The sequence below is a fragment of the Scyliorhinus torazame genome, chromosome 4 (genome assembly GCF_047496885.1).
Source record: "Scyliorhinus torazame isolate Kashiwa2021f chromosome 4, sScyTor2.1, whole genome shotgun sequence".
Taxonomy (NCBI): domain Eukaryota; kingdom Metazoa; phylum Chordata; class Chondrichthyes; order Carcharhiniformes; family Scyliorhinidae; genus Scyliorhinus; species Scyliorhinus torazame.
Window position 1 is genome coordinate 359,878,043 of NC_092710.1, and position 25,037 is coordinate 359,903,079.

A 25,037-nucleotide genomic window follows, 5' to 3' on the forward strand; every position below is an offset into this window, starting at 1 on the left:
GGGACAGAGAGGGAAAGACAGGGAGAGAGAGGGCGAGAGTCAGAGAGAGAGTGAGAGAGAGATTGTGTGAGAGTCAGGGAAACAGACAGAGTGAGAAATGGGGGTATGAAGAGAGAGACAGGAACAGAGAGAGAGAGACAGAGGGATAAACACCTTAAATATCAGCCGCAAATGAGCTGACGAACCGGAATAATATTCTCCTGACAGTTAATGGAAACAGAGATAAACACAGAGCGGACACAACTCCAATTATTACACACAAGCAAAATACCGCAGATTCTGCAAATCTGGAAGAAAAACAGGGAGTGCTGGAAAACATTAGCAGGTCAGCAAGAGAGAGAAATAATTAACAGTTCTATAGAGAAGGAGAAAGGTTTGGGGATTAATACTACCTACACAGGGAAGAGTGGATGCAGCAGCGGGATTGAAGGTGTGCGACTGATAAAAGACACAAGAGATGGAGTGACAAAGATGTTCTGGTGCAAAAGACTAAAGGGAGGGGTATTGAGAGTATTAAAGTCTAAAGGGAGCGGTAATGAGAGTATTAAAGTCTAAAGGGAGCGGTAATGAGAGTATTAAAGTCTAAAGGGAGCGGCAATGAGAGTATTAAAGTCTAAATGGAGCGGTAATGAGAGTATTAAAGACTAAAGGGAGCGGTAATGAGAGTATAAAGGACTAAAGGGAGCGGTAATGAGAGTATTAAAGACTAAAGGGAGCGGTAATGAGAGTATTAAAGTCTAAAAGGAGCGGTATTGAGAGTATTAAAGACTAATGGGAGGGGTAATGAGAGTATTAAAGACTAAAGGGAGCGGTAATGAGAGTATTAAGGACTAAAGGGAGCGGTAATGAGAGTATTAAAGACTAAAGGGAGCGGTAATGAGAGTATTAAAGTCTAAAGGGAGCGGTATTGAGAGTATTAAAGACTAAAGGGAGGGGTAATGAGAGTATTAAAGACTAAAGGGAGCGGTAATGAGAGTATTAATGAGAGTACCTGATGAGATTTATCCTAGGATTCTATGGGAGGCCAGGGAAGAGATTGCTGGACCTTTGGCTTTGATTTTTATGTCATCATTGGCTACAGGAATAGTGCCAGAGGACTGGAGGACAGCAAATGTGGTCCCTTTGTTCAAAAAGGGGAGCAGAGACAACCCCGGCAACTATAGACCGGTGAGCCTCACGTCTTTAGTGGGTAAAGTCTTGGAGGGGATTATAAGGGACAAGATTTATAATCATCTAGATAGGAATAATATGATCAGGGTTAGTCAGCATGGCTTTGTGAAGGGTAGGTCATGCCTCACAAACCTTATTGAGTTCTTTGAGAAGGTGACTGAACAGGTAGACGAGGGTAGAGCAGTTGATGTGGTGTATATGGATTTCAGCAAAGCGTTTGATAAGGTTCCCCACGGTAGGCTATTGCAAAAAATACGGAGGCTGGGGATTGAGGGTGATTTAGAGATGTGGATCAGAAATTGGCTAGCTGAAAGAAGACAGAGGGTGGTGGTTGATGGGAAATGTTCAGAATGGAGTACAGTCACAAGTGGAGTACCACAAGGATCTGTTCTGGGGCCGTTGCTGTTTGTCATTTTTATCAATGACCTAGAGGAAGGCGCAGAAGGGTGGGTGAGTAAATTTGCAGACGATACTAAAGTCGGTGGTGTTGTCGATAGTGTGGAAGGATGTAGCAGGTTACAGAGGGATATAGATAAGCTGCAGAGCTGGGCTGAGAGGTGGCAAATGGAGTTTAATGTAGAGAAGTGTGAGGTGATTCACTTTGGAAGGAATAACAGGAATGCGGAATATTTGGCTAATGGTAAAGTTCTTGAAAGTGTGGATGAGCAGAGGGATCTAGGTATCCATGTACATAGATCCCTGAAAGTTGCCACCCAGGTTGATAGGGTTGTGAAGAAGGCCTATGGAGTGTTGGCCTTTATTGGTAGAGGGATTGAGTTCCGGAGTCGGGAGGTCATGTTGCAGCTGTACAAAACTCTGGTACGGCCGCATTTGGAGTATTGCGTACAGTTCTGGTCACCGCATTATAGGAAGGACGTGGAGGCTTTGGAGCGGGTGCAGAGGAGATTTACCAGGATGTTGCCTGGTATGGAGGGAAAATCTTATGAGGAAAGGCTGACGGACTTGAGGCTGTTTTCGTTGGAGAGAAGAAGGTTAAGAGGAGACTTAATAGAGGCATACAAAATGATCAGGGGGTTGGATAGGGTGGACAGTGAGAGCCTTCTCCCGCGGATGGATATGGCTGGCACGAGGGGACATAGCTTTAAACTGAGGGGTAATAGATAGAGGACAGAGGTCAGAGGTAGGTTCTTTACGCAAAGAGTAGTGAGGCCGTGGAATGCCCTACCTGCTACAGTAGTGAACTTGCCAACATTGAGGGCATTTAAAAGTTTATTGGATAAACATATGGATGATAATGGCATAGTGTAGGTTAGATGGCTTTTGTTTCGGTGCAACATCGTGGGCCGAAGGGCCTGTACTGCGCTGTATTGTTCTATGTTCTATTAAAGACGAAAGGAAGCAGTAATGAGAGTATTAAAGACTAAAGGGAGCAGTAGTGAGAGTATTAAAGACTAAAGGGAGCGGTATTGAGAGTATTAAAGTCTAAAGAGAGCAGTAATGAGAGTATTAAAGACTAAAGGGAGCAGTAATGAGAGTATTAAAGTCTAACGGGAGCAGTATTGTGAGTATTAAAGAACAAAGGGAGCAGTAATGAGAGTATTAAAGACTAAAGGGAGCGGTGATGAGAGTAATAAAGTCTAAATGAGAGGTAATGAGAGTATTAAAGTCTAAATGGAGCGGTAATGAGCGTATTAAGGTCTAAAGGGAGTGGTAATGAGAGTATTAAAGTCTAAAGGGAGCAGTAAAGAGAGTATTAAAGACTAAAGGGAGCGGTATTGAGAGTATTAAATTCTAAAGGGAGCAGTAATGAGAGTATTAAAGACTAAAAGGAGCGGTATTGACAGCAATAAAGTCTAAAGGGAGCGGTATTGAGAGTATTAAAGACTAAAGGGAGCAGTAATGAGAGTATTAAAGACTAAAGGGAGCGGTATTGAGAGTATTAAAGTCTAAAGGGAGCAGTAATGAGAGTATTAAAGACTAAAGGGAGCAGTAATGAGAGTATTAAAGTCTAACGGGAGCAGTATTGTGAGTATTAAAGAACAAAGGGAGCGGTAATGAGAGTATTAAAGACTAAAGGGAGCGGGAATGAGAGTATTAAAGTCTAAATGAGCGGTAATGAGAGTATTAAAGTCTAAATGGAGCGGTAATGAGAGTATTAAGGACTAAAGGGAGTGGTAATGAGAGTATTAAAGTCTAAAGGGAACAGTAAAGAGAGTATTAAAGACTAAAGGGAGCGGTATTGAGAGTATTAAATTCTAAAGGGAGCAGTAATGAGAGTATTAAAGACTAAAAGGAGCGGTATTGACAGCAATAAAGTCTAAAGGGAGCGGTATTGAGAGTATTAAAGACTAAAGGGAGCAGTAATGAGAGTATTAAAGACTAAAGGGAGCGGTATTGAGAGTATTAAAGTCTAAAGGGAGCAGTAATGAGAGTATTAAAGACTAAAGGGAGCAGTAATGAGAGTATTAAAGTCTAACGGGAGCAGTATTGTGAGTATTAAAGAACAAAGGGAGCGGTAATGAGAGTATTAAAGACTAAAGGGAGCGGGAATGAGAGTATTAAAGTCTAAATGAGCGGTAATGAGAGTATTAAAGTCTAAATGGAGCGGTAATGAGAGTATTAAGGACTAAAGGGAGTGGTAATGAGAGTATTAAAGACTAAAGGGAGCGGTATTGAGAGTATTAAATTCTAAAGGGAGCAGTAATGAGAGTATTAAAGACTAAAAGGAGCGGTATTGACAGCATTAAAGTCTAAAGGGAGCGGTATTGAGAGTATTAAAGACTAAAGGGAGCGGTAATGAGAGTATTAAAGACTAAAGGGAGCGGTATTGAGAGAATTAAAGACTAAAGGGAGCGGTAATGAGAGTATTAAAGTCTAAACGGAGCGAGAATGAGAGTATTAAAGACTAAAGGGAGCGGTAATGAGAGTATTAAAGACTAACGGGAGCGGTAATGAGAGTATTAAAGACAAAAGGGAGCGATAATGAGAGTATTAAAGACTAAAGGGAGTGGTAATGAGAGTATTAAAGACTAAAGGGAGCAGTAATGAGAGTATTAAAGACTAAAGGGAGTGGTAATGAGAGTATTAAAGACTAAAGGGAGCAGTAATAAGAGTATTAAAGACTAAAGGGAGCTGTAATGAGAGAACTAAAGACTAAAGGGAGTGGTAATGAGAGTATTAAAGACGAAAGGGAGCAGTAATGAGAGTATTAAAGACTAAAGGGAGCGGTAATGAGAGTATTAAAGTCTAAAGGGAGCGGTAATGAGAGTATTAAAGTCTAAAGGGAGCAGTAATGAGAGTATTAAAGATCAAAGGGAGCAGTAATGAGAGTATTCAAGACTAAAGGGAGCGGTAATGAGAGTATTACAGACTAAAGGGAGCAGTAATGAGAGTATTAAAGACTAAAGGGAGCGGTTTTGAGAGTATTAAAGTCTAACGGGAGCAGTATTGTGAGTATTAAAGACCAAAGGGAGCGGTAATGAGAGTATTAAAGACTAAAGGGAGCGGTAATGAGAGTATTAAAGACTAAAGGGAGCGGTAATGAGAGTATTAAAGACTAAAGGGAGCGGTATTGAGAGTATTAAAGACTAAAGCGTGGGGTAATGAGAGTATTAATGACTAAAGGGAGCGGTAATGAGAGTATTACACTCTAAATGAGCGGTAATGAGAGTATTAAAGTCTAAATGGAGCGGTAATGAGAGTATTAAAGACTAAAGGGAGTGGTAATGAGAGTATCAAAGACTAAATGGAGCAGTAATGAGAGTATTAAAGACTAAAGGGAGCGGTAATGAGAGTATTAAAGACTAAAGGGAGCAGTAATAAGAGTATTAAAGACTAAAGGGAGCTGTAATGAGAGAACTAAAGACTAAAGGGAGCGGTAATGAGAGTATTAAAGACGAAAGGGAGCAGTAATGAGAGTATTAAAGACTAAAGGGAGCGGTAATGAGAGTATTAAAGTCTAAAGGGAGCGGTAATGAGAGTATTAAAGATGAAAGGGAGCAGTAATGAGAGTATTCAAGACTAAAGGGAGCGGTAATGAGAGTATTAAAGACTAAAGGGAGCAGTAATGAGAGTATTAAAGACTAAAGGGAGCAGTAATGAGAGAATAAAAGACTAAAGGGAGCAGGAATGAGAGTATTAAAGTCTAACGGGAGCAGTATTGTGAGTATTAAAGACCAAAGGGAGCGGTAATGAGAGTATTAAAGACTAAAGGGAGCGGTAATGAGAGTATTAAAGACTAAAGGGAGCGGTAATGAGAGTATTAAAGACTAAAGGGAGCGGTATTGAGAGTATTAAAGACTAAAGGGTGGGGTAATGAGAGTATTAATGACTAAAGGGAGCGCTAATGAGAGTATTACACTCTAAATGAGCGGTAATGAGAGTATTAAAGTCTAAATGGTGCGGTAATGAGAGTATTAAAGACTAAAGGGAGCGGTATTGAGAGTATTAAATTCTAAAGGGAGCAGTAATGAGAGTATTAAAGACTAAAGGGAGCAGTAAAGAGAGTATAAAGACTAAAGGGAGCGGTATTGAGAGTATTAAATTCTAAAGGGAGCAGTAATGAGAGGATTAAAGACTAAAAGGAGCGGTATTGACAGCATTAAAGTCTAAAGGGAGCGGTATTGAGAGTATAAAAGACTAAAGGGAGCGGTAATGAGAGTATTAAAGACTAAAGGGAGCGGTAATGAGAGAATTAAAGACTAAAGGGAGCGGTAATGAGAGTATTAAAGTCTAAAGGGAGCAGGAATGAGAGAATTAAAGACTAAAGGGAGCAGTAAAGAGAGTATTAAAGACTAAAGGGAGCGGTATTGAGAGTATTAAATTCTAAAGGGAGCAGTAATGAGAGGATTAAAGACTAAAAGGAGCGGTATTGACAGCATTAAAGTCCAAAGGGAGCGGTATTGAGAGTATAAAAGACTAAAGGGAGCGGTAATGAGAGTATTAAAGACTACAGGGAGCGGTAATGAGAGAATTAAAGACTAAAGGGAGCGGTAATGAGAGTATTAAAGTCTAAAGGGAGCGGGAATGAGAGAATTAATGACTAAAGGGAGCGGTAATGAGAGTATTAAAGACTAACGGGAGCGGTAATGAGAGTATTAAAGACTAAAGGGAGCCGTAATGAGAGTATTAAAGACTAAAGTGAGTGGTAATGAGAGTATTAAAGACTAAAGGGAGCTGTAATGAGAGAACTAAAGACTAAACGGAGCGGTAATGAGAGAATTAAAGACTAAAGGGAGCAGTAATGAGAGTATTAAAGACTAAAGGGTGCGGTAATGAGAGTATTAAAGTCTAAAGGGAGCGGTAATGAGAGTATTAAAGTCTAAAGGGGGCAGTAATGAGAGTATTAAAGATGAAAGGGAGCTGTAATGAGAGTATTAAAGACTAAAGGGAGCGGTAATGAGAGTATTAAAGACTAAAGGGAGCAGTAATGAGAGTATTAAAGACTAAAGTGAGCGATATTGAGAGTATTAAAGTCTAAAGGGAGCAGTAATGAGAGTATTAAAGATTAAAGGGAGCAGTAATGAGAGTATTAAAGTCTAACAGAAGCAGTATTGTGAGTATTAAAGACTAAAGGGAGCAGTAATGAGAGAACTAAAGACTAAAGGGAGCAGTAATGAGAGTATTAAAGACTAAAGGGAGCAGTAATGAGAGTATTAAAGACTAAAGGGAGCGGTAATGAGAGCATTCAAGTCTAAAGGGAGCGGCAATGAGAGTATTAAATTCTAAAGGGAGCAGTAATGAGAGTATTAAAGACTAAAAGGAGCGTTATTGACAGCAATATAGTCTAAAGGGAGCGGTATTGAGAGTATTAAAGACTAAAGGGAGCAGTAATGAGAGTATTAAAGACTAAAGGGAGCGGTATTGAGAGTATTAAAGTCTAAAGGGAGCAGTAATGAGAGAATAAAAGACTAAAGGGAGCAGGAATGAGAGTATTAAAGTCTAACGGGAGCAGTATTGTGAGTATTAAAGACCAAAGGGAGCGGTAATGAGAGTATTAAAGACTAAAGGGAGCGGTAATGAGAGTATTAAAGACTAAAGGGAGCGGTAATGAGAGTATTAAAGACTAAAGGGAGCGGTATTGAGAGTATTAAAGACTAAAGGGTGGGGTAATGAGAGTATTAATGACTAAAGGGAGCGGTAATGAGAGTATTACACTCTAAATGAGCGGTAATGAGAGTATTAAAGTCTAAATGGAGCGGTAATGAGAGTATTAAAGACTAAAGGGAGTGGTAATGAGAGTATTAAAGACTAAATGGAGCAGTAATGAGAGTATTAAAGACTAAAGGGAGCGGTAATGAGAGTATTAAAGACAAAAGGGAGCAGTAATAAGAGTATTAAAGACTAAAGGGAGCTGTAATGAGAGAACTAAAGACTAAAGGGAGCGGTAATGAGAGTATTAAAGATGAAAGGGAGCAGTAATGAGAGTATTAAAGACTAAAGGGAGCGGTAATGAGAGTATTAAAGTCTAAAGGGAGCGGTAATGAGAGTGTTAAAGTCTAAAGGGAGCAGTAATGAGAGTATTAAAGATGAAAGGGAGCAGTAATGAGAGTATTCAAGACTAAAGGGAGCGGTAATGAGAGTATTAAAGACTAAAGGGAGCAGTAATGAGAGTATTAAAGACTAAAGGGAGCGGTTTTCAGAGTATTAAAGTCTAAAGGGAGCAGTAATGAGAGAATAAAAGACTAAAGGGAGCAGGAATGAGAGTATTAAAGTCTAACGGGAGCAGTATTGTGAGTATTAAAGACCAAAGGGAGCGGTAATGAGAGTATTAAAGACTAAAGGGAGCGGTAATGAGAGTATTAAAGACTAAAGGGAGCGGTAATGAGAGTATTAAAGACTAAAGGGAGCGGTATTGAGAGTATTAAAGACTAAAGGGTGGGGTAATGAGAGTATTAATGACTAAAGGGAGCGGTAATGAGAGTATTACACTCAAAATTAGCGGTAATGAGAGTATTAAAGTCTAAATGGAGCGGTAATGAGAGTATTAAAGACTAAAGGGAGCAGTAAAGAGAGTATAAAGACTAAAGGGAGCGGTATTGAGAGTATTAAATTCTAAAGGGAGCAGTAATGAGAGGATTAAAGACTAAAAGGAGCGGTATTGACAGCATTAAAGTCTAAAGGGAGCGGTATTGAGAGTATAAAAGACTAAAGGGAGCGGTAATGAGAGTATTAAAGACTAAAGGGAGCGGTAATGAGAGAATTAAAGACTAAAGGGAGCGGTAATGAGAGTATTAAAATCTAAAGGGAGCGGGAATGAGAGAATTAAAGACTAAAGGGAGCAGTAAAGAGAGTATTAAAGACTAAAGGGAGCGGTATTGAGAGTATTAAATTCTAAAGGGAGCAGTAATGAGAGGATTAAAGACTAAAAGGAGCGGTATTGACAGCATTAAAGTCCAAAGGGAGCGGTATTGAGAGTATAAAAGACTAAAGGGAGCGGTAATGAGAGTATTAAATACTACAGGGAGCGGTAATGAGAGAATTAAAGACTAAAGGGAGCGGTAATGAGAGTATTAAAGTCTAAAGGGAGCGGGAATGAGAGAATTAATGACTAAAGGGAGCGGTAATGAGAGTATTAAAGACTAACGGGAGCGGTAATGAGAGTATTAAAGACTAAAGGGAGCCGTAATGAGAGTATTAAAGACTAAAGGTAGTGGTAATGAGAGTATTAAAGACTGAAGGGAGCAGTAATGAGAGTATTAAAGACTAAAGGGAGCAGTAATGAGAGTATTAAAGACTAAAGGGAGCAGTAATAAGAGTATTAAAGACTAAAGGGAGCTGTAATGAGAGAACTAAAGACTAAACGGAGCGGTAATGAGAGTATTAAAGACTAAAGGGAGCAGTAATGAGAGTATTAAAGACTAAAGGGTGCGGTAATGAGAGTGTTAAAGTCTAAAGGGAGCGGTAATGAGAGTATTAAAGTCTAAAGGGGGCAGTAATGAGAGTATTAAAGATGAAAGGGAGCAATAATGAGAGTATTAAAGACTAAAGGGAGCAGTAATGAGAGTATTAAAGACTAAAGGGAGCAGTAATGAGAGTATTAAAGACTAAAGTGAGCGATATTGAGAGTATTAAAGTCTAAAGGGAGCAGTAATGAGAGTATTAAAGACTAAAGGGAGCAGTAATGAGAGTATTAAAATCTAACGGAAGCAGTATTGTGAGTATTAAAGACTAAAGGGAGCAGTAATGAGAGAACTAAAGACTAAAGGGAGCAGTAATGAGAGTATTAAAGACTAAAGGGAGCAGTAATGAGAGTATTAAAGACTAAAGGGAGCGGTAATGAGAGCATTGAAGTCTAAAGGGAGCGGCAATGAGAGTATTAAATTCTAAAGGGAGCAGTAATGAGAGTATTAAAGACTAAAAGGAGCGGTATTGACAGCAATATAGTCTAAAGGGAGCGGTATTGAGAGTATTAAAGACTAAAGGGAGCAGTAATGAGAGTATTAAAGACTAAAGGGAGCGGTATTGAGAGTATTAAAGTCTAAAGGGAGCAGTAATGAGAGTATTAAAGACTAAAGGGAGCAGTAATGAGAGTATTAAAGTCTAACGGGAGCAGTATTGTGAGTATTAAAGAACAAAGGGAGCGGTAATGAGAGTATTAAAGACTAAAGGGAGCGGGAATGAGAGTATTAAAGTCTAAATGAGCGGTAATGAGAGTATTAAAGTCTAAATGGAGCGGTAATGAGAGTATTAAGGACTAAAGGGAGTGGTAATGAGAGTATTAAAGTCTAAAGGGAGCAGTAAAGAGAGTATTAAAGACTAAAGGGAGCGGTATTGAGAGTATTAAATTCTGAAGGGAGCAGTAATGAGAGTATTAAAGACTAAAAGGAGTGGTATTGACAGCATTAAAGTCTAAAGGGAGCGGTATTGAGAGTATTAAAGACTAAAGGGCGCGGTAATGAGAGTATTAAAGACAAAAGGGAGCGGTATTGAGAGAATTAAAGACTAAAGGGAGCGGTAATGAGAGTATTAAAGTCTAAAGGGAGCGGGAATGAGAATATTAAAGACTAAAGGGAGCGGTAATGAGAGTATTAAAGACTAACAGGAGCGGTAATGAGGGTATTAAAGACTAAAGGGAGCGGTAATGAGAGTATTAAAGACTAAAGGGAGTGGTAATGAGAGTATTAAAGACTAAAGGGAGCAGTAATGAGAGTATTAAAGACTAAAGGGAGCGGTAATGAGAGTATTAAAGACTAAAGCGAGCAGTAATAAGAGTATTAAAGACTAAAGGGAGCTGTAATGAGAGAACTAAAGACTAAAGGGAGTGGTAATGAGAGTCTTAAAGATGAAAGGGAGCAGTAATGAGAGTATTAAAGACTAAAGGGAGCAGTAATGAGAGTATTAAAGTCTAACGGGAGCAGTATTGTGAGTATTAAAGAACAAAGGGAGCGGTAATGAGAGTATTAAAGTCTAAAGGGAGCGGTAATGAGAGTATTAAAGTCTAAAGGGAGCAGTAATGAGAGTATTAAAGACTAAAGGGAGCAGTAATGAGAGTATTAAAGACTAAAGGGAGCGGTTTTGAGAGTATTAAAGTCTAAAGGGAGCAGTAATGAGAGAATTAAAGACTAAAGGGAGCAGTAATGAGAGTATTAAAGTCTAATGGGAGCAGTATTGTGAGTATTAAAGACCAAAGGGAGCGGTAATGAGAGTATTAAAGACTAAAGAGAGCGGTAATGAGAGTATTAAAGACTAAAGGGAGCGGTAATGAGAGTATTAAAGACTAAAGGGAGCGGTATTGAGAGTATTAAACACTAAAGGGTGGGGTAATGAGAGTATTAATGACTAAAGGGAGCGGTAATGAGAGTATTAAACTCTAAATGAGCGGTAATGAGAGTATTAAAGTCTAAATGGAGCGGTAATGAGAGTATTAAAGACTAAAGGGAGCGGTATTGAGAGTATTAAATTCTAAAGGGAGCAGTAATGAGAGTATTAAAGACTAAAGGGAGCAGTAAAGAGAGTATTAAAGACTAAAGGGAGCGGTATTGAGAGTATTAAATTCTAAAGGGAGCAGTAATGAGAGGATTAAAGACTAAAAGGAGCGGTATTGACAGCATTAAAGTCTAAAGGGAGCGGTATTGAGAGTATAAAAGACTAAAGGGAGCGGTAATGAGAGTATTAAAGACTAAAGGGAGCGGTAATGAGAGAATTAAAGACTACAGGGAGCGGTAATGAGAGAATTAAAGACTAAAGGGAGCGGTAATGAGAGTATTAAAGTCTAAAGGGAGCGGGAATGAGAGAATTAAAGACTAAAGAGAGCGGTAATGAGAGTATTAAAGACTAACGGGAGCGGTAATGAGAGTATTAAAGACTGAAGGGAGCAGTAATGAGAGTATTAAAGACTAAAGGGAGCGGTAATGAGAGTATTAAAGACTAATGGGAGCAGTAATAAGAGTATTAAAGACTAAAGGGAGCTGTAATGAGAGAACTAAAGACTAAAGGGAGCGTTATTGAGAGTATTAAAGACTAAAGGGAGCAGTAATGAGAGTATTAAAGTCTAACGGAAGCAGTATTGTGAGTATTAAAGACTAAAGGGAGCAGTAATGAGAGAACTAAAGACTGAAGGGAGCAGTAATGAGAGTATTAAAGACTAAAGGGAGCAGTAATGAGAGTATTAAAGACTAATGGGAGCAGTAATAAGAGTATTAAAGACTAAAGGGAGCTATAATGAGAGAACTAAAGACTAAAGGGAGCGGTAATGAGAGTATTAAAGACTAAAGGGAGCAGTAATGAGAGTATTAAAGTCTAACGGAAGCAGTATTGTGAGTATTAAAGACTAAAGGGAGCAGTAATGAGAGAACTAAAGACTAAAGGGAGCAGTAATGAGAGTATTAAAGACTAAAGGGAGCAGTAATGAGAGTATTAAAGACTAAAGGTAGCGGTAATGAGAGCATTCAAGTCTAAAGGGAGCGGCAATGAGAGTATTAAAGTCTAAAGGGAGCAGTAATGAGAGTATTAAAGACGAAAGGGAGTGGTAATGAGAGTATTAAAGACTATATGGAGCGGTAATGAGAGTATTAAAGACTAAAGGGAGCAGTAATGAGAGTATTAAAGACTAAAGGGAGCGGTATTGAGAGTATTAAAGTCTAAAGGGAGAAGTAATGAGAGTATTAAAGACTAAAGGGAGCGGTAATGAGAGTATTAAAGACTAAAGGCAGCAGTAATGAGAGTATTAAAGACTAAAGGGAGCGGTAAAGAGAGTATAAAAGTCTAAAGGGAGCGGTAATGAGAGTATTAAAGTCTAACGGGAGCAGTAATGAGATTATTAAAGACTAAAGGGAGCAGTAATGAGAGTATTAAAGACTAAAGGGAGCGGTAATGAGAGTATTAAAGACTAAAGGGAGCAGTAATGAGAGTATTAAAGACTAAAGGGAGCGGTATTGAGACTATTAAAGTCTAAAGGGAGCAGTAATGAGAGTATTAAAGACTAAAGGGAGCAGTAATGAGAGTATTAAAGTCTAACGGGAGCAGTATTGTGAGTATTAAAGACCGAAGGGAGCGGTAATGAGAGTATTAAAGACTAAAGGGAGCGGTAATGAGAGCATTAAAGACTAAAGGGAGTGGTAATGAGAGTATTAAAGTCTAAAGGGAGTGGTAATGAGAGTATTAAAGTCTAAAGGGAGCGGTAATGTGAGTATTAAAGTCTAAAGGGAGCGGTATTGAGAGTATTAAAGACTAAAGGGAGGGGTAATGAGAGTATTAAAGACTAAAGGGAGCGGTAATGAGAGTATTAAAGACTCAAAGGAGCAGTAATGAGAGTATTAAAGACTAAAGGGAGCAGTAATGAGAGAACTAAAGACTAAAGGGAGCGGTAATGAGAGTATTAAAGACTAAAGGGAGCAGTAATGAGAGTATTAAAGTCTAAAGGGAGTGGTATTGAGAGTATTAAATTCTAAAGGGAGCAGTAATGAGAGTATTAAAGACTAAAAGGAGCGGTATTGAGAGTATTAAAGTCTAAAGGGAGCGTTATTGAGATTATTAAAGTCTAAAGGGAGTGGTAATGAGAGTATTAAAGTCTAAAGGGAGCGGTAATGAGACTATTAAAGACAAAAGGGAGCAGTAATGAGAGTATTAAAGACTAAAGCGAGCGGTATTGAGCGTATTAAAGTCAAAAGGGAGCAGTAGTGTGAGTATTAAAGTCTAAAGAGAGCGGTATTGAGAGTATTAAGGTCTAAAGGGAGCGGTATTGAGAGTATTAAAGTCTAAAGGGAGCAGTAATGAGAGTATTAAAGTCTAAAGGGAGCGGTATTGCGAGTATTAAAGTCTAAAGGGAGCGGTAATGAGAGTATTAAAGACAGAAGGGAGCAGTAATGACAGTATTAATGACTAAAAGGAGCGGTATTGAGAGCATTAAAGTCTAAAGGGAGCTGTATTGAGAGTATTAAAGACTAAAGGGAGCGGTAATGAGAGTATTAAGTACTAAAGGGAGTGGTATTGAGAGTATTAAAGTCTAAATGGAGCGGTAATGAGAGTATTAAAGACTAAAGGGAGCGATAATGAGAGTATTAAAATCTAAACGGAGCAGTAATGAGAGTATTAAAGAACAAAGAACAAAGAAAAGAACAGCACAGGAACAGGCCCTTCGGCCCTCCAAGCCTGTGACGACCATGCTGCCTGTCTAAATTAAATTTTCTACACTTCCTGGGTCCGTATCTCTCTAGTCCCATCCTATTCTTGTATTTGTCAAGATGCCCCTTAAATGTCACTATCGTCCCTGCTTCCACCGCCTCCTCCGGTAGCGTGTTCCAGGCACCCACTACCCTCTGTGTAAAAAACTTGCCTCGTCCATTTCCTCTAAACCCTGCCCCTCGCACCTTAAACCTATGCCCCCTAGTAATTGACCCCTCTACCCTGGGAAAAAGCCTCTGACTATCCACTCTGTCTATGCCCCTCATAATTTTGTAGACCTCTATCAGGTCGCCCCTCAACCTCCGTCGTTCCAGTGAGAACAAACCGAGTTTATTCAATCGCTCCTCATAGCTAATGCCCTCCATACCAGGCAACACTCTGGTAAATCTCTTCTGCACCCTCTCTAAAGCCTCCACATCCTTCTGGTAGTGTGGCGACCAGAATTGAACACTATACTCCAAGTGTGGCCTAACTAAGTTCTATACAGCTGCAACATGACTTGCCAATTCTTATACTCAAAGACCCGGCCAATGAAGGCAAGCATGCCGTATGCCTTCTTGACTACCTTCTCAACCTGTGTTGCCCCTTTCAGTGACCTGTGGACCTGTACACCTAGATCTCTCTGACTTTCAATACTCTTGAGGGTTCTACCATTCACTGTATATTCCCTACCTGCACTAAACCTTCCAAAATGCATTACCTCACATTTGTCCGGATTAAACTCCATCTGCCATCTCTCCGCCCAAGTCTCCAAACGATCTAAATCCTGTTGTATCCTCTGACAGTCCTCATCGCTATCCGCAATTCCACCTACCTTTGTGTCATCTGCAAACTTACTAATCAGACCAGTTACATTTTCCTCCAAATCATTCATATATACTACAAACAGCAAAGGTCCCAGCACTGATCCCTGCGGAACACCACTAGTCACAGCTCTCCAATCAGAAAAGCACCCTTCCATTGCTACTCTCTGCCTCTATGACCTAGCCAGTTCTGTATCCACCTTGCCAGCTCACCCCTGATCCCGTGTGACTTCACCATTTGTACAAGTCTGCCATGAGGGACCTTGTCAAAGGCCTTACTGAAGTCCATATAGACAACATCCACTGCCCTACCTGCATCAATCATCTTAGTGACCTCCTCGAAAAACTCTATCAATTTAGCGTGACACGACCTCCCCTTCACAAAACCGTGCTGCCTCTCACTAATACGTCCATTTGCTTCCAAATGGGAGTAGATCCTTCTAGAAGAATTATCTTCCGTAATTTCCCTACCACTGACATAAGGCTCACCAGCCTGTAGTTCCCTGGATTATCCTTGCAACCCTTCTTAAACAAAGGAACAACATTGGCTATTCTCCAATATCCGGGACATCACCTGAAGACAGCGAGGATCCAAAGATTTCTGTCAAGGCTTCAGCAATTTCCTCTCCAGCCTCCTTCAGTATTCTGGGGTAAATCCCATCAGGCCCTGGGGACTTATCTACCTTTATATTTTTCAAGATGCCCAACACCTCGTCTTTTTGGATCTCAATGTGACCCAGGCTATCTACACCCCCTTCTCCAGACTCAACATCCACCAATTTCTTCTGTTTGGTGAATACTGATGCAAAGTCTAAAGAGCAGTAATGAGTGTATTAAAGTCTAAAGGGAGCAATAATGAGAGCATTATAGACTAAAGGGAGCAGTAATGAGAGTATTATAGACTAAAGGGAGCGGTAATGAGAGTATGAGTGACTAAAGGGAGCGGTAATGAGAGTATTAAAGTCAAAAGGGAGCAATAATGAGAGCATTAAAGACTAAAGGGAGCTGTAATGACAGTATTAAAGTCTAAAGGAGTGGTAATGAGAGTATTAAAGACTAAAAGGAGCAGTAATGAGAGTATTATGAGAACATAACATAAGAACATAAGAACTAGGAGCAGGAGTCAGCCATCTGGCCCCTCGAGCCTGCTCCACCATTCAATGAGATCATGGCTGATCTTTTGTGGACTCAGCTCCACTTTCCGGCCTGAACACCATAACCCTTAATCCCTTTATTCTTCAAAAAAATATCTATCTTTATCTTAAAAACATTTAATGAAGGAGCCTCTACTGCTTCACTGGGCAAGGAATTCCATAGATTCACAACCCTTTGGGTGAAGAAGTTCCTCCTAAACTCAGTCCTAAATCTACTTCCCCTTATTTTGAGGCTATGCCCCCGAGTTCTGCTTTCACCCGCCAGTGGAAACAACCTGCCCGCATCTATCCTATCTATTCCCTTCATAATCTTATATGTTTCTATAAGATCAACCCTCATCCTTCTAAATTCCAATGAGTACAGTCCCAGTCTGCTCAACCCCTTCAGCTCTGGGATGTACCTAGCCTAGTGAATCTCCTCTGCACACCCTCCAGCGCCAGTACATCCTTTCTCAAGTAAGGAGACCAAAACTGAACACAATACTCCAGGTGTGGCCTCACTAACACCTTATACAATTGCAGCATAACCTCCCTAGTCTTAAACTCCATCCCTCTAGCAATGAAGGACAAAATTCCATTTGCCTTCTTAATCACCTGTTGTACATGTAAACCAACTTTTTCCGACTCATGCACTAGCACACCCAGGTCTCTCTGCACAGTAGCATATTTTAATATTTTATCATTTAAATAATAATCCCTTTTGCTGTTATTCTTACCAAAATGGATAACCTCACATTTGTCAACATTGTATTCCATCTGCCAGACCCTAGCCCATTCACTTAGCCTATCCAAATCCCTCTGCAGACTTCCAGTATCCTCTGCACGTTTTGCTTTACCACTCATCTTAGTGTCGTCTGCAAACTTGGACACATTACCCTTGGTCCCCAACTCCAAATCATCTATGTAAATTGTGAACAGTTGTGGGCCCAACACTGATCCCTGAGGGACACCACTAGCTACTGATTGCCAACCAGAGAAACACCCATTAATCCCCACTCTTTGTTTTCTATTAATTAACCAATCCTCTATCCATGCTACTACTTTCCCCTTAATGCCATGCATCTTTATCTTATGCATCAACCTTTTGTGCGGCACCTTGTCAAAAGCTTTCTGGAAATCCAGATATACCACATCCATTGGCTCCCCATTATCTACCACACTGGTAATGTCCTCAAAAAATTCCACTAAATTAGTTAGGCACGACCTGCCCTTTATGAACCCATGCTGCGTCTGTCCAATGGGACAATTTCCATCCAGATGCCTCGCTATTTCTTCCTTGATGATAGATTCCAGCATCTTCCTTACTACCGAAGTTAAGCTCACTGGCCTATAATTACCCACTTTCTGCCTCCCTCCATTTTTAAACAGTGGTGTCACGTTTGGTAATTTCCAATCCGCCGGGACCACCCCAGAGTCTAGTGAATTTTGGTAAATTATCACTAGTGCATTTGCAATTTCCCTAGCCATCTCTTTTAGCACTCTGGGATGCATTCCATCAGGGCCAGGAAACTTGTCTACCTTTAGCCCCATTAGCTTGCCCATCACTACCTCCTTAGTGATAACAATCCACTCAAGGTCCTCACCTGTCATAGCCTCATTTCCATCAGTCACTGGCATGTTATTTGTGTGTTCCACTGTGAAGACCGACCCAAAAAACCTGTTCAGTTCCTCAGCCATTTCCTCATCTCCCATTATTAAATCTCCCTTCTCATCCTCTGATGGACAAATATTTACCTTAGCCACTCTTTTTTGTTTTATATATTTGTAAAACTTTTACTCTCTGTTTTTATATTCTGGGCAAGTTTACTCTCATAATCTATCTTACTCTTCTTTATAGCTTTTTAATAGCTTTCTGTTGCCCCCGAAAGATTTCCCAGTCCTCTAGTCTCACACTAAACTTTGCCACTTTGTATGTTTTTTCCTTCAATTTGATACTCTCCCTTATTTCCTTAGATATCCACGGTCGGTTTTCCCTCCTTCTACCATCCTTCCTTTTTGTTGGTATAAACCTTTGCTGAGCACTGTGAAAAATCGCTTGGAAGGTTCTCCACTGTTCCTCAACTGTTTCACTATAAAGTCTTTGCTCCCAGTCTACCTTTGCTGGTTCTTCTCATTCCATTGCAATCTCCTTTGTTTAAGCACAAAACACTAGTGCTTGATTTTACCTTCTCGCCCTCCATCTGTATTTGAAATTCCACCATTTTGTGATCGCTCCTTCCAAGAGGATCCCTAACTATGAGATCCTGAATCAATCCTGTCTCATTACACAGGACCAGATCTAGGACCGCTTGTTCCCTTGTAGGTTTCATTACATACTGTTCTAGGAAACTATCGCAGATACATTCTATAAACTCCTCCTCAAGGCTGCCTTGACCGACCTGGTTAAACCAATCGACATGTCGATTAAAATCCCCCATGATAACTGCTGTACCATTTCTACATGCATCAGCTATTTCTTTGTTTATTGCCTGCCCCACCATAATGTTACTATTTGGTGGCCTATAGACTACTCCTATCAGTGACTTTTTCGCCTTACTATTCCTAATTTCCATCCAAATGGATTCAACCTTATCCTCCATAGCACCGATGTCATCCCTTACTATTGCCCGGATGTCATCCTTAATTAACAGAGCTACACCACCTCCCTGACCATCCACTCTGTCCTTCCGAATAGTTTGATACCCTTGGATATTTAACTCCCAGTCGTGACCATCCTTTAACCATGTTTCAGTAATGACCACTAAATCATAGTCATTCACGATGATTTGCGCCATCAACTCATTTACCTTATTCGGAATACTACGAGCATTCAGGTAAAGTACACTTATGTTGGCTTTTTTACCTCTGTTCTGAATCTTAACACCTCGATCAGTAACCTCTCCTAAATTATATTTCCTCTTAACTTTTTCCTAATTTTCCTTGTTGTTGAACCCATATCTTCATGTAACAACCTGCCACGTCGCTTACCATTAATGTTTTTACTTCCTGTTTTATTCCTTTTAGTATTCCTGGTCCTATTCACTGAGCTCCCCTCAGTCACTGTACCTTGTACTGTCGCCCTTTTTGATTTTTAACTATGGCTTCTCTGCCTTACACTTTCCCCCTTACTGCCTTTTGTTTCTGTCCCTGTTTTACTACCTTCCAACTTCCTGCATCGGTTCCCAGCCCCCTGCCACATTAGTTTAAACTCTCCACAACAGCTCTAGCAAACACGCCCCTATAGACTAAAGGGAGCAGTCCTGAGTGTATTAAAGACAAAAGGGAGCAGTAATGAGAGCATTAAAGATTAAAGGGATCTCTAATGAGAGTATTAAAGACTAAAGGTGCAGTAATGAAAGTCTTACAGACTAAAGGGAGCAGTAATTAGAATATTATAGAATAAAGGGAGCAGTAGTGAGGGTATTAAAGTAAAAGGTGAGCGAGAATGAGACTATTAAAGACTGAAGGGAGTGGTAACAAGAGTATTAAAGACTAAAGGAAGCAGTAATGAGAGTATTAAAGTCTAAAGGGAGCGGTAATGAGAGTATTATAGACTAAAGGGAGTGGTACATGGCATATTAAAGACTGAAGGGAATGATAATGAGAGTATCAAAGTCTTAAGGAAGTATTGATGAGAGTATTATAGACTAAAGGGAGAGCTAATGAGAGCATTAAAGATCAAAGGGAGTGGCAATTAGAGTATTAAAGACTGAAGGGAACGATAATAAGAGTATTAAAGTCTTAAGGGAGCAGTGATGAGAGCATGAAAGACAAAAAGGAGCTCTAATGAAAGTATTATAGACTAAAGGGAGCGGTAATGAGAGTATTAAAGACTAAAGGGAGTGGTAATGAGAGTATTAAAGACTAGAGGTAGCGGGAATGAGAGTATTATAGACTAAAGGGAGCGGTAATGAGAGTATTAAAGATGAAGGGAGCGGTAATGAGAGTATTAAAGTCCAAAGGGAGCGGTAATGAGAGTATTATAGACTAAAGGGAGCGGTAATGAGAGTATTATAGATGAAAGGGAGTGGTAATGAGAGTACTATGGACTAAAGGGAGAGATAATGAGTGTATTAAAGATTAAATGGAGTGGCACTTAGAGTATTAAAGACTGAAGGGAATGATAATAAGAGTACTAAAGTCTTAAGGGAGCTGTGATGAGAGCATTAAAGACTAAAGGGAGCTCTAATGAGAGTGTTAAAGATTAAAGGGAGCGGGAATGAGAGTATTATAGACTAAAGGGAGCAGTAATAAGAGTATTATAGACTCAAGGGAGCAGTGCTGAGAGTATTAAAGTCAAAAGGGAGCAGTAATGAGAGTATTAAAGACGAAAATGAGCTCTAATGCGAGTATTAAAGTCTAAAGGTGCAGTAATGAGAGTATTCTAGACTAAAGGGAGCAGTAATTAGAATATTATAGAATAAAGGGAGCAGTAGTGAGAGTATTAAAGTCAAAAGTGAGCAATAATGAGAGTATTAAATTCTAAAGGGAGCGGTAACAAGAGTATTAAAGACTAAAGGGAGCAGTAATGAGAGTATTAAAGTCTAAAGGGAGCGGTAATGAGAGTATTAAAGTATTAAGGGAGCAGTAATGAGAGTATTAAAGACTAAAGGAAGAGGTAATTAGCGTATTAAAGACTGAATGGAATGATAATGAGAGTATTAAAGACTAACGGGAGTGGGAATGAGAGTATTGACGACTAAAGAGAGTGGTAATGAGAGTATTAAAGACGAACGGGTGTGGGAATGAGAGTATTAAAGACCAAAGAGAGTGGTAATGAGAGTATTAAAGTCCAAAGGGTGCAGTAATGAGAGTATCAAAGACTGAAGGGAACGATAATGAGAGTATTAAAGTCTAAAGGAAGTGGTGATGGGAGTATTAAAGACTAAAGGGAATGATAATGAGAGTATCAATGTCTTAAGGAAGTATTGATGAGTGTATTATAGACTAAAGGGAGCGGTAATGAGAGTATTAAAGATAAAGGGAGCGGTAATGAGAGTATTAAAGTCCAAAGGGAGCGGTAATGAGAATATTATAGACTAAAGGGAGCGGTAATGAGAGTATTATAGATGAAAGGGAGTGGTAATGAGAGTACTATGGACTAAAGGGAGAGAAAATGAGAGTATTAAAGATTAAATGGAGTGGCACTTAGAGTATTAAAGACTGAAGGGAATGATAATAAGAGTACTAAAGTCTTAAGGATGCTGTGATGAGAGCATTAAAGACTAAAGGGAGCTCTAATGAGAGTGTTAAAGATTAAAGGGAGCGGGAATGAGAGTATTATAGACTAAAGGGAGCAGTAATAAGAGTATTATAGACTCAAGGGGGCAGTGCTGAGAGTATTAAAGTCAAAAGGGAGCAGTAATGAGAGTATTAAAGACTAAAATGAGCTCTAATGCGAGTATTAAAGTCTAAAGGTGCAGTAATGAGAGTATTCTAGACTAAAGGGAGCAGTAATTAGAATATTATAGAATAAAGGGAGCAGTAGTGAGAGTATTAAAGTCAAAAGTGAGCAATAATGAGAGTATTAAATTCTAAAGGGAGCGGTAACAAGAGTATTAAAGACTAAAGGGAGCAGTAATGAGAGTATTAAAGTCTAAAGGGAGCGGTAATGAGAGTATTAAAGTATTAAGGGAGCAGTGTGAGAGTATTAAAGACTAAAGGGGGCGGTAAGGGAGCAGTAATTAGAGCATTATAGACTAAAGGGAGAGATAATGAGAGTATTAAAGTCTAAAGGGAGCGGTAATGAGAGTATTAAAGACTAAAGGAAGAGGTAATTAGCGTATTAAAGACTGAATGGAACGATAATGAGAGTATTAAAGACTAACGGGAGCGGGAATGAGAGTATTGAAGACTAATGGAAGCAGGAATGATAGTATTAAAGACATACAGTGTGGTAATGATAATATTCATGATAAAGGGACTGGTAATGAGTGTATTACGCAGTATTAAGTGGAGAGTATTAGGTAATGAGAGTTAGGGAAGCAAATCAAAAGTTATTGGGGGTGGGGTAGATATGAATGTGGAATTTAAACACAAACAGATCGACCATGGACTTGTTGAATGGCGGAGCAGGTTGGAGGGGCCTAATGGCTACTTTTGCTCCAGTTTTCTCTGTTCTAACATTCAGCATCACAGGAGCTGAGGCAAGATAGGGACAGGTTTGTGTGAATCTACGGGGAAAGTAATCTTAGTAAAGCACCAGGATACAATTGGCAGATCCATAGTAACATTATGCCCCTGGTGAAGAATTGGCTGAAGATAGAGGGTGCACGTATGTTGTACCAATCCTTACCAATGTTGGTGGAGATGTTGACATCAATGCTGATGGCGGGCACAGCCTGGCTCCGTAATGATGCCACACAGGTGTAGGTCGCAGAGTCGGAGAATCTCATATCAATGATATCCAGACTTGTGGATCCTGGCTGAAACTCCTGGTCATTTTTGGAGATGATGATCCTATTGGTGGGTTTGAGGACCTTGCCATTCTTGTACCAGCTGTAAATCAGTTCATCCTGTGGCACTGCGTCCACCTGGCAAGATACCTTCACTTCCCGGTTCAACTGAATCTTCTCATCGTCATGGAACGTGTCTGGGGTGATCCAGAAGCGTCCGTTAGAGAGCGCTAGAAAACACAATGTAATATTGTTAGAACCTGCACGTGACCTGCGGGGTGGAGCAATCAGTCTCCCCTTGAGTCGCACCAAATACGAGCTCCCCGGCTAAGGGGGCGGGGACTCCTAGAGCGTATTCAAGTGAAGGCAAGCAGAGGGCAGCAGAGCGGAGCCGCTGATTGGCTGTTGCGGGGAAAATTAGCATCAGTGCATTGCGGTCACTGTATCCAGAAGGTGTACCTGAGCAAGACACCCACCGTATTCAAGTGAAGGCAAGCATCCAGCAGAGTGAAGCCGCCAATTGGCTGTTGCGGGGACAATTTGCATCAGTGCATTGCGGTCACTGTATCCAGAAGGTGGTTTGTGGAGGAGCTGTTGTCAAGTGACAGTTAAACCCCAAACACTTCTTCAGTGTTTCCCTCCCTACCTCCTCCTCTAAACAAAAAAAACCCAATCACTGAAAAGATCCCAGCCGGGTAAAGATCAAGAGGGAGAGTCGAGGGCATGTAGAAGTAGAAAGAAGTTGAACTGCGACGTCTCAGCCAGCAGGTAAGTGATGGTTGGTGACTGGTAAGTAGTTTTTTCTTTTCCTTGAGGTGTGTTGATAAGGTAAGGTTTTTCTATTTCTATTTTTTTAAATCGTGTGATTGGTAACAATCTTTCTTTTTTTTTCTTTTTCATTTATCTATTATTTGATGATATAGCTGGACTCAGTTAAGTTTAAGATTTAAAATGGCAGGATATCTCAGACCTGTGTTATGCTCCTCTTGCTCAATGTGGGAGCTCAGGGATGTGGCTGATGTCCCTGGCTCCTTCATGTGCGGGAAGTGTGTCCAGCTGCAGCTCTTGTTAGACCGCATGACGGCTCTGGAGCTGCGGATGGGCTCATTTTGGAGCATCTGCGATGCTGAGGAGGTCCTGGATAGCACGTTTAGCAAATTGGTCACACCGCAGATTAGGATTGGTGAGGGAGAAAGGGAATGGGTGACCAAAAGGTAGAGAAAAAGCAGGAAGGCAGTGCAGGTGTCCCCGGCGGTCATCTCCCTCCAAAACAGTTATACCGTTTTGGATACTGTTGGGGGAGATGACTCACCAGGGGAAGGCAGCAGCAGCCAGGTTCATGGCACCGTGGCTGGCTCTGCTGTACAGAAGGGCGGGAAAAAGAGTGGAAGGGCTATAGTCATAGGGGATTCAATTGTAAGGGGAGTAGATAGGCGGTTCTGTGGTCGAAAACGAGACTCCCGAATGGTATGTTGCCTCCCGGGTGCACGGGTCAGGGATGTCTCAGATCGGCTGCAGAACATTTTGAAGGGGGAGGATGAACAGCCAGTTGTCGTGGTGCATATAGGCACCAATGATATAGGTAGAAAACGGGATGAGGTCCTACAAGCAGAATTTAGGGAGTTAGGAGCCAAGTTAAAAAGTCAGCCCTCAGAGGTAGTAATCTCAGGATTGCTACCAATGCCACGTGGTAGTCAGAGTAGAAATGAAAGAATAGGCAGGATGAATGCGTGGCTTGAGACATGGTGCAGGAGGGAGGGGTTCAGATTTTTGGGACCTTGGGACCGGTTCTGGGAGGTGGGACTACGACAAATTGGGCGGTCTACACCTGGGATGGACTGGAACCAATGTCCTTGGGGGTGCTTTTGCTAACGCATCCAGGAGGGTTTTCTAGAGCAGTATGTAAATAGTCCAACTCGTGAAGGGGCCGTACTGGACCTGGTGTTGGGGAATGAACCCGGCCAGGTGGTTGAAGTTTCAGTCGGGGATTACTTTGGGAAATTTGCATACGTCGGTGTGCTCACCCTAACTTGAAGGTGTACCTGAGCAAGAGACGCTCGCTGTTCAAGTGCAGACAAGCATCCAGCAGAGGCCAGTAGATCGGAGCTGCTGATTGGCTGTTGCGGGGGATATTTGCATACGTCCCGTGTGCTCACCCTAACTTGCAGGTGTACCCGAGCAAGAGACCCTAGCTGTTCAAGTGAAGACAAGCATCCAGCAGAGGGCAGTAGAGCCGAGCTGCTGATTGGCTGTTGCACGGGAAATTTGCATACATCCGTGTGCTCACCCTAACTTGAAGGTGGTTTGTGGAGGAGCTGTTGTCAAGTGACACTTACACCCGAAACACTTCTTCAGTGTTTCCCTCCCGACCCCCTCCTCTAACCAAAAAAAACCAACCGCTGTAAAGATCAAGAGGAAGGCTCGAGGGCAGGTAGAAGTAGAAAGAAGTTGAACCGTGACGTCACAGCCTGCTGGTAAGGGATTGGCTGGTGACTGGCAAGTAGTTTTTCTTTTACTTTCCCTCAGGTGTTATCGTGCGGGGCGTAGAGGTTGCTGAGGGAGTGCTTGCTGTGAAGGGAGTGAATATCAGGTAAGCTCTTTCTTTCTTTTTCTTTTTTTATCTAGAGGGGATGGCAGGGAAGGTAGTGCAATGTTCCTCCTTCAGAATGTTTGAGGTGAGGGACGGCGTCAGTGTCCCTGCTGATTTCACCTGTGGGAAGTGCACCCATCTCCAGCTCCTCAGAAACCGTGTTAGGGAACTGGAGCTGGAGCTGGATGAACTTCGGATCATTCGGGAGGCAGAGTTGGTCATAGATAGAAGCTTCAGGGATGTAGTTACTCCGAAGAATAAAGATAGATGGGTGACGGTGAGAGGGGCTGGGAGGAAGCAGTCAGTACAGGGATCCCCTGTGGTTGTTCCCCTTAGTAACAAGTATACCGCTTTGGATACT

At 40.9% G+C, this 25,037-nt stretch overlaps 1 protein-coding gene across 1 annotated transcript in view; it reads right to left on the reverse strand.

The window, feature by feature from the left end:
* Nucleotides 1-25,037, reverse strand: part of LOC140411521 (MAM domain-containing glycosylphosphatidylinositol anchor protein 1-like) — a gene marked incomplete at its 5' end in the record, with an annotated part of 470,308 nt that overhangs the window by 3,856 nt on the left and 441,415 nt on the right. The window contains one exon of the mRNA XM_072500607.1: nucleotides 21,987-22,316. Within this exon, the coding sequence (XP_072356708.1) occupies nucleotides 21,987-22,316 (330 nt within the window). The remainder of the gene's footprint in view (nucleotides 1-21,986; nucleotides 22,317-25,037) is intronic.